Source organism: Cyprinodon variegatus, unplaced genomic scaffold, assembly GCF_000732505.1.
Source record: "Cyprinodon variegatus isolate N-32 unplaced genomic scaffold, C_variegatus-1.0 Scaffold721, whole genome shotgun sequence".
Lineage (NCBI taxonomy): Eukaryota > Metazoa > Chordata > Actinopteri > Cyprinodontiformes > Cyprinodontidae > Cyprinodon > Cyprinodon variegatus.
In genome coordinates this window covers 84,707-94,564 of record NW_015151174.1, presented here as the reverse complement: position 1 = coordinate 94,564, position 9,858 = coordinate 84,707, and the positions used below count along the sequence as shown (strand labels likewise).

Below are 9,858 nucleotides of genomic sequence, written 5' to 3'. Positions count from 1 at the left end.
AACTGATAAAATCAGTGCAAGTTTATGGTTTCGTCTTGTAAACTAAATGTTTTGCCCCACCTCTAACAGTCAGAAATATGTTGTGTATGAAAGTTGTTTTGAACTGTTACCTGGCTGGTAAAAGTTGGGGGAAAGCTCCCTGGCGACCGCCCTGGCAATTTCTGATTCATGCACGGCAGAGATGGCGGCTTGTTCTGCAGCCTCGCTTTTTGTCCTGGCGTGGGCCGTCCTGGACACAGCATGGGAAGAATAACATCAGAAAAAACAAACCACACATTACAGTAAAGATACAATAAAGAATTGGGTCACCTCTACAAAGGAATAGACAAAAAAACATTTATGAAGACATATTTTTTCCACTTTCCAGTAAAACAAAAATGCTTTTTGACAGTTACCAAGCATGCTGGATTGTTTCTATTAAATGGTTCTCTACTGCTATTATTTTTCCTCTCTATTAACTCTGCTCCAAGTAGTATAACTCTGCCTTCCCCTTCTAGGATAATGTAACACTTTCACTTGCGTTGATATTTGAAATCCAAATCCTGATTTTCCAAATGGAACAAAGCCATAACCCAGCAACAGCTTTACACAGTCTGGGGCACGGCACTGGGTCACCAGAAGTTGTCGCTAAGACAAACATACAGGTAAACAAACAAGAGTACATGACAGGAATCGCAAAGCCAAGCCCAAAATCTTTTACAGTCTCTGATGATTGACATAAACATTCTCAATAGATACATGTAGTCTAGGCTGCCAATAAACCTGCATTGTTGTAGATTCTGAATATCAAGCTCTGTTTAATCCTAAAGCCAAATTTGACATGGTAACATATCTTTCTCTGAACATCCAGTGCAGCATGTTAGAAACCCTGGTATGAGCAGCTGAAATTACTCTTAATACTGATAATATTCTCCTGGTTATAATTATAAATAGGCCTTAACCTGCAAAGAAAAAATGTACAAATATGTCAACACTTGTTAATGTGACATTTTGCAAAATGAATCAAACAGATTAAAAATTATATTTTAGCTTTAAGTCAATTTTTTTTGGTAATAAGAACCACAGTTATAAGTTATCAATACCTACAATCTGCTAATCCTCCTTGATAAAAATGTAACTACACTACAGAACATGCCGAGAGCTTTCAGAGGTAAAAATCCACTATTTTAATTTACGCTTTGAGATCAAGACCACATTTGTTGAACAGGTAAAATACATTTTACCACAAAAACTGTGTAAATCAACGGAAATCATTTTCATTCATTATGACCCTTCACAGTTCAACAATATTCTTAAAAAATATATATATATACATCGAAAATCAGACTTGGAACAATATGGCAATGTGAGGTTATGCAATATGGGAATGAATGGCAAAAGGATGGAGTGAGTGGAACCTCTCTATATCAGAGCCATCATTCTCCATGTGTACATCTATCCCAGGATAAACGCTTTTTTCATGGTTGAATATTTTCAGATGCTCTGCAAGCATAGCATAATTCCTTAGATGTATTCAAATAGAGTGATGTGATACAGAAAGGCACAAAAATTCTACCATGGGACTCTGAGATGTGCACATGGTTGCACAGCAGGGGGCCAATTTTTAAAATAAATGTTTTTGTTGCTCTATGGACTGTCCTGTCCAGATGGAATCCTTCCTTGGATTAAATATTATTACATTTACTTTTATTCAAGCAAGAAACATTTGTTGGGATTAAAAAATCCTTTTAAGAAGAGGGCATTGCCCAAAAGCAGCAGCAGAGAAAATATTTAAGAAACAATTTTAAGGAACAAAGCATTTCAAAAAGAAAACAGGTTCTGGGAGAAAGCAAAAAATAAGCATATGTGTATATACTATACAAGCTTTGAAAATATAAGCCCCACTATGTATGGGGCAAAGATATGTTCCACTGGGTTTTCTTAAAAAATGTAGCAACAACACAATAAAAAAACAAGAGTCCCTACTGGATAATGCACTTGTTTGATATCAGACTTCTTTAATATTCCATGAATGTGCAACAAGGAATGACAGGATGCAGCTGCAAAGTTCTAACATCACTGTAAGTATCGACAGCTGTGCCAGCTGCCCTGATTAACCCAGCTCATCCATCTTCCTCTCCCTCTTCCCTCCTCGGTCTGTCTCTCTTTCAATCAATGCTCCCTGTTTCTTTTTTCATCCTTCATCTAGCTATTGACGTCTGCCCTCATCTGTCTGCATGCGTGCTGCTCCCCTCCCTCAGCATCTTTCCATCAGACAGACTCTTCTATTTTAAAGTACTCTCCTTGTCCTTGGGCTTTGGGGCTGTCTTGTTCGGGACAGGCTGGAGAGTAAAATATTAAAATGTATGAGAAGCCGCATGAGACCCAAAATAAGGCAGGACATCACCCACAGACAAAAGACACACTAAGGCTGCAAGATTATGTTTGGAAACCATGGGAGCTGCTCCAGACAAGAACTCAAGTCTAATTTATATTCATGACAGTCACATCATTTGACATGTTTTCTATTAAGCTAAAAGAATACAGCCAGTATACAGGTTCATAATCTTATAAAAAAAAAAAAACAGTTGAGGCTGACTTTAAAACATTCCGGTTACCTCACATTGCAGACCTGCGGGTCGCACAGGTTCAACTGTCACAGATTTCCAGAGGGACCTGTATGATTCTATTGCTATTTTCATTGTATGCTGCAATGCCCATGACACAGCCCAAGGGATCTGATCACAGTGAAGTCATGGACAGACCGAAGAAGTGATGCAGACTGTTCCCAGACAGGATGTCTGCTGGTGGGAGGTGACAGGCAGAAAATGATGGGAGTGGAGGTGTGATAGAGCACTGGGACAAGAGGGGGTGAAAGGAAAGGTGAGAAAATACAGGCGTGTGCAGGCATTAGACGAAAGGAATGGTTGGTTTTGTTTTTGGCAGAGGGTTAAGCATGCATTACCTTTTGGATATCATTAGGATTTGAATTTATTTTCTAGCAATTAGTTTTAATTTCTTGAGACCCATCAGTTCTGATTTTTTTTACTTTATGAAACCTATACATAATGTAGAGATATAATAGAAAATCCCTTTATTGTCCAACAGTGGAAAATTGTGGTGTTGCAGCAGCAAAAGCATTACACCAAAGTGGTCACTCAAATGTGGACCTTAAAAAGTGTATAAATATACCAGAATAAGTGACAGAGTTAAAATAGTGACAGAATTAGTTAAATGACAGTGAACAAAACTGCAAAAATCAGCATGAATATAACAATTTATTGATGTTTTTGGGAACAGTGATGATTACAAAGTCTTACAGCTACTGGCAGGAAGGATCTGTGATAATGCTCCCAGGTGCATTTAGGGTGTAACTGTAAATATTTCCTATTTTTAAAGAAAAAGGACAAATTGATGTAGCTATATGTTCTCCGAGTTGAAATATCTGCCACTATGATGATTACCACTGATGCGGATTCCTTTAAGGGCTCAATCATTTGAAATTATGTGGGGGAAATTCTGAAGGGAACCTTTCAATTTAGTAGTTGGTATTTACTCTGTTTTTTGTTGCCTGTTGCCTCGTAAAACATTTCACAGTTTACTGTAGAAAATATTTACAATTAGAAGCAATAACACAGAAAATCTTTGTTCATGCCTAAAAAAAACTCAAGATATAAAATAATAAACCTTCGCCACATCCTAGTAAAAGCAATTTTCTTCTGCAAAGCCTGTAGCTGCAGTTTTGTATTTAACAGTAAGACAAAATATTTATTCTGTGTGCGTGTAAGATATTTTGTAAGATATATTTCTTTGACTGATGGTTGACAAATTACAGTTTGACATTTATAATAGTTATGCTAAAATAAGTTTTTTATGTTAGCTCCATATTCTAGGCCCTTGTTCAAAATAAATAGAAGAATTGTGCAGCTGCCCATTTGAAGTTACAGAAGCTGTTTGGGATGTGACAGGTTTGAAACTGGGAATGACCAGAAGTAATAAAAGCATGCAATAGAATAAGCCACTTCTGATGCAAAAAATACAAGTTCTGCCTTCTGTTCTTATTTTTACAGTATGTTTTATTCTATACTATATTATGTTATTTTTCATTGCCTTTTTTGTTGTTTTTTTTAACAGGTGGCAGTCCAGTATGAGCAGCAGTCAAGGCAGCAGGCTATGCACCTTCATACATAGGAGGAATGGGGCAGGTTCACTCCCTGCCCTTGGTTTACCAGATATGCCATTAGTACAGTATTTCCCACTGCAAGTGAACAACTGTTTTAGGAGGACCAGAGTTTGATTGCTTGTTTGATTTCAAACGACCCTCCAAAACATAAATAAATAAATAAATTAATTAAATAAAATAATAAGATTATCTGAGGAATTTGACTGTGGTCCACTGAAAGTTATCCAAAATCTGTGGTGTGAAATGCCTCTCACAGTTTCTTTAGTTGTGAAATGACAAAAATGTCAATCATCTATAAAATAAAATCAGATTTCTTTCTGTACCATCTTACTCCTATATCTATTTCAGTAATCTAAAACAAAAATCCTGAGAATTTTAAATGTGTTTAATGACCTTCACACCTAATTCAAATGGTTATACTCCCTCATGGCTTGCAGTCAAACTCCACACAGCTCTGCTAATGAGCTAATACTTTAGAGTGTGTCAAAGCACAGAAGCATCTAAAAGTTGCAGGAATTTAAGAGTTTAAGACCACTGCTCTTTGTGATCTGGATGTTAATATAGGATTGCATGGATCTAGAGGACAAAGATACAAAGATAAGAGCAGACAGTCACCATGAAATAGCTAGTTCAAAGTAACGGTCACACTCCTCACTTAGCTGTGTTACGATCATAGGCTGTACTTTAATCACAGCGCTGTATGTTTGATGACTTCAAAGGGTGAAACCAGACATAAAATCACCAACATCCCTTCGTAACATGTAATAAATAAGATATTACAATGATCTCTCCTTCTCATCAAAATGATTCCCAGAATGCAGATGACAATAAAATATAACAACAAATCTGACTAAATGCATCAAGGAGAAGAATTTGATCTCATAACTGAAACGTTTTCATCACTTTACCAACTTAAAACACATTCAAACAAGCATGAGAGGTCCAACAGTTAATACTTTGATGTTTTTATCAGAAATTCAAAACATATATTGTGTATGAGCCATGAAAACAAGCAAACTTACTTTTGACCACTTAAAGAAGTTATATGCACTGTAACTTGTCAAACACACAACAGCTCATAAGAAGATGGCCCTGTTCTTTGAATAAAAGTAATTCCTGTTCCTTTGGTTTAGTCTAAAGAAAGCATGGCTTTTAAACCTGCAACATAATATATATAGATATATATATAAATATCTATATAGATATATATATATATGTGGACGCAATCTCATTAGTATTTAGACAAAATCTTGAAACATCAACAATTGGAGAGAGGCTTAGATGAACAAAGATCAGTGCAGGTAGTGTGTGATCCAACAGCGACTGTAGAGAGCATTCCTTGGGTTTGGCGGTGAGTGGAGCAAATGACCTTTTCTAGAAGCATGTTTTGAGCATGTTTTTATCTTTAGACGGAGCTATTTCCAAAAAAAAAAAAAAAAAAAAGGAGCTTGTGGGGGTGGCACTCAGAAAAGCAGAAAAGAAATATAAGAGAATGATAAAATTAGAAAGGGAATGAGACCAAGACAGATTGCTGCTCTGAACACTCTTGGGCACTCAGAACAGCTGAGGTATGCACTGCAGCCTCTCTAATTTTACTGTAGGGTTAAATTTCAAACCCAAGCAACACTGTGCTCCCTACTCTAGAGGTTGTCATACCGCCATCTGAATGCAGCGAGCAGGTATTTTACGTCTATTTTTTTTTATTTTTGTTTTTTTCTGTGTACACAGATTCCTTAGAAGCTTGGGTCCAATTGAGCCTCAGGCTGTGGCCTATTTGAAAAATCTCTTTCCCATATGCTGACACATTTCTACTCAACCCTATCCTCACAGACACTCCATAAAATAAGCCATTTTTCTTTCCCAGTTTGTAAGTTTGTCTTTCCCAAACTAGTAAACTAAATACTTTCAAAAAGACAAAAAAAGTATAGCCATTTTCACTAGATTAAAAAAATGCAACAGTTCTCATCTAGCAACCATTTTTCTCCATTTGTCAAATTATGCTTGTGTACTAACTTGACAAATTCAGTCACAAACACACATTACACCATCAGAAACAAAAGACTTTATCTATATTTCAACAAAAACAGTTCCTAGGCCCTAGGTAATACCAGGACAGACAGTCAGCACAAATTACCACTTAGCTGTCCTGGTGCATATACTTCTACAGGCCCACTATTTGAATTCCTGGATGTTGCTAATTCAGGATTACTCAAGCATGTCTAACACCATTAGTGGTTAGATAAAAACCTGCTCTGAAATTATTGAGGAATTATTTCTGGGCTATGCTAAGGGCTCACATTACCAGGGGCAGTAGAAGGTTGGGGGTGGGGGTTACAGCAAATTAGGTTTTAAACAGGAGACAGTTGGCTGTTATGTAGAGATAAGCTAAATTTATGCAGGACAGAGAGCGGCCTGGCAGCATGACAGAAATATTGGCTTGTTCTCATGCCCAGGAATAATTATTACTTAAGCTATTTTGTTGTCTCATCACATGCTTGCTTTAGTGTTAAACTCCCCTTTTTGCTGTGCTGCACCCAAACCTAATTTATGTCGAAGGCAGGCAGTCTTAAAAAGGGTCATTTTGTCAAAATGCAGGCAATGCAAGGTTAGATTTTGATAGTTGGAGTCATCTGAACAACCAAAAATACAAAAATATTATTTAAGCAGCTTTTTAGTCACTGGGCAAAGATATAGAATAAAGAGAAAAAAAATAAATAAAAAAAGAGTTCAGAGGTAACATATTTGCTTTTTTAATCCTAAATATTTAGTTAATATTTAACTTAAGGACTGAAGAGAAGTATGATCAATGTGAACATCTTGACTATACAAGGTACCACTTCATTCTCTGCAACAGCTTTGTCTTCAGCCAGTATATAAATGTGTGGATCTTCATCACACTATGAATTGGGTGCCATTAGTAGAGAAATTTTAAGTAAAGGAAAGTAACAAGCAGTCTAAAATGTGGGAGAGCTATATAATGAAACTTATTATTAAAGACGATGAAGACTTCTGATTCCTGATTATGTTTTACTCAATGGAAAAATGTTAAAGTAAATTACCCAGGATTACCTATTTTTATGAGAACATTACAGATTAGATCGTTGTAAAGTAGGGATGCACGATATTGGGATTTTGGCCGATATCCGATATGCCGATATTTTAAAACTCATGTAGCCGATAACCGATATCGATACCGATGTTAAAGCTGGACAAAAATAAGTAGTCATTGAAAATAGCAGTTTTGTTATCCATTTCTGACACTTTGAAAAATAATATACTCAAATATATTTTCATATGCTGATATCAAATAGATTTTTAAAAACGCGGTATTGATCTATTTTACTTTCAAAATCTTGTGAAATTTCATTGTTCTGTTACAAACTCTCGTGATATTTTGCAAATTCTTGTGAGAATTTGTTACTAAAATAGATCGATACCGCGTCAATATATCAACATATAAAAATATGGCAAAATTTTGTGAATTTTCGGGGTATTTCGTAGCATAACGATGACATATAGCAATATTTCATTAGTAAAAGAGATTGATATGGTGTTTTTAAATGGCAATATATCAGCATATGAAGATATTGGGATATTTTAATGTATAAATATTTTTTCCCTCGTCTTTAGAAGTTTTTAAGTCTGTAAAAAAGAAGTTTTTGAGGTAGTATTTATTTATTTATTTTTTTAGACTTTAGAAACTCAGAAGCTGATCAAATATCGGGTTAAATATTGGTGGGGTGGCCGATGTCCGATATTCAGTTTTAAGGCCGAAACAGGCCGAAACCGATAGGGGGCCGATGATATCGTGCATCCCTATTGTAAAGTATAATGAAAATGTAGCTGGAACATTTCAGACTGAAGTTGTAGTCAATTCTTCCTCGTAAAAAGGTTGGAGTTCATGCCGATTAGATGGAGAGCATTAATTCAGTTAAATATTCAACTTAAGTTATGGACTTTATATGCATTCCACCTAGTTTTCCGTCACACCTAATATTTTCTAAACTGCAAAACAAAGTGCCAGATGAGAAAGTGGAATTATGGTTCATGTCAAAAGATTCTTCCAACTAAAACTTGATTAATGCAGTTCCTCCAAGCAGCACTCTGGACCTTCTGGCTGCTTATCTAATGAATGTTTTTTCCTGACTTCTCACTTGGGTTGGAGGACAGTCTCTTACAGTAATAGGTTTGCAGTAATGGCATACTGCTTTCATTTTTTACATAAAAGATTAAACAGAATTTTTTGTCATTCTTGTAAAAAATATAATTATACGGAAAGGACTCGTCACTCTGATAAAACAAAAACAGCACACCTCATTACTAATTTTTTTACACACTCTGCATCTGGCAAAAGCTTTAAATTAAATTCTTAAAATTTCAAAGGTTCCGACAAGTAAAGCTGTTTTAATTTGGTAAAAGTAGTATTGCTGAGAGCATGACATAACTTTTTATATCCTTCCACTGGTTTTGCATCTGTCGTGTGTTTATTCATTATACAGGGGCTGAGCAGGCAGGTAGAGACAGATTGTAAACCTGACCACCTCGTTTCGGGGAAGAGAAATAAGAATCAGATCTGATTAAATTGGAAAAATCCCTAAACTTTGTTATTTCCATGGATTACAAACAGACCTAATCTCCCTCTGGTGTCTCTGGAGCCTCTCTCCCTGAGCTCTCTGCCAAGACCTCCACTGGCCTCCACCCAAAGAAATCAACTAACTTATAGGTACAGCTCTGTTTTGTTAAGCGTTGCTACGTTCTTATAATGATATGAGATGCCGTGTGTGTGTGTTACAAAGAATCTGTCATGAAGATGACCCCTGTGGATTTTGGGAAAGGGCACTGGTTGGGATTCAGACTTCAGCTCTGTGCCCCTCGTGTCAGCACTGCTAGTGAAACATCGCCACAGCTGACACAGCTAAAATACGCAGGGGGAGGGAGCCTCGGTGGCTAAACCATTAACAGCAGCAAAACACTCATACAGTCTGTAAGGATCTATTTGTGTTTGAACTGCTGTTATTTTATTATTATTTTTAACTTTGGCAGAAAGTGATGACCAATGAAGAATCATCATAAATTATCAGTCTTTCATAACATTACAACAGCGTTAATGTTAACAGTTTTTAAAGCCTCCAATAAGTCTTGAGCATAAAACGAAAACAAAAGTGGCAGTCATATAAATAAGCTTTTATTCAAGTTGAATAATTTGGCATCTGTGTCTACTCCATTGCTACTTAAAGGCATTTGTTGTACATCACAAATCATATTTGCCTCAAATACATTGCTGGCCGATTCATTTAATAAAGTATTTACGTAATTGCGAACATTTGTAAATAACATCACAACATACAAATTGCACATTTAAAATGACATGGGTTTCTGGAGTGAGGAGCCCAGCCTGCAGGAAACAAGATATGTTATTTATTTTTGTTAGATGTGAATGATGCCCAACAGGTACATAGAATTAGTGGAACTACTTTTCTATTATTTAACTGTTTTTAAACACATGTGCAATGTCTGTAAACATCCTTTCTTTAGGTGACTGGTAGTAAACAACATGCCATTTTATTTTCCCCTAACTATAATCAGACATTTCCTTCGAAAATCTCCATCACCATTTTTTTCATCTCAATTCAGCAACTTACTTAAGCTGTATAGGATCTGCAGGCTATATGCTGTATTAAAATCTACTGGAATGG

General features: G+C 36.1%; 1 protein-coding gene across 1 annotated transcript in view; it reads right to left on the bottom strand.

The window, feature by feature from the left end:
• jph1 (junctophilin 1) overlaps positions 1-9,858 on the bottom strand; it is a 45,999-nt gene that overhangs the window by 18,946 nt on the left and 17,195 nt on the right. Inside the window, exon 4 of the mRNA XM_015395040.1 lies at positions 111-229. Within this exon, the coding sequence (XP_015250526.1) occupies positions 111-229 (119 nt within the window). The remainder of the gene's footprint in view (positions 1-110; positions 230-9,858) is intronic.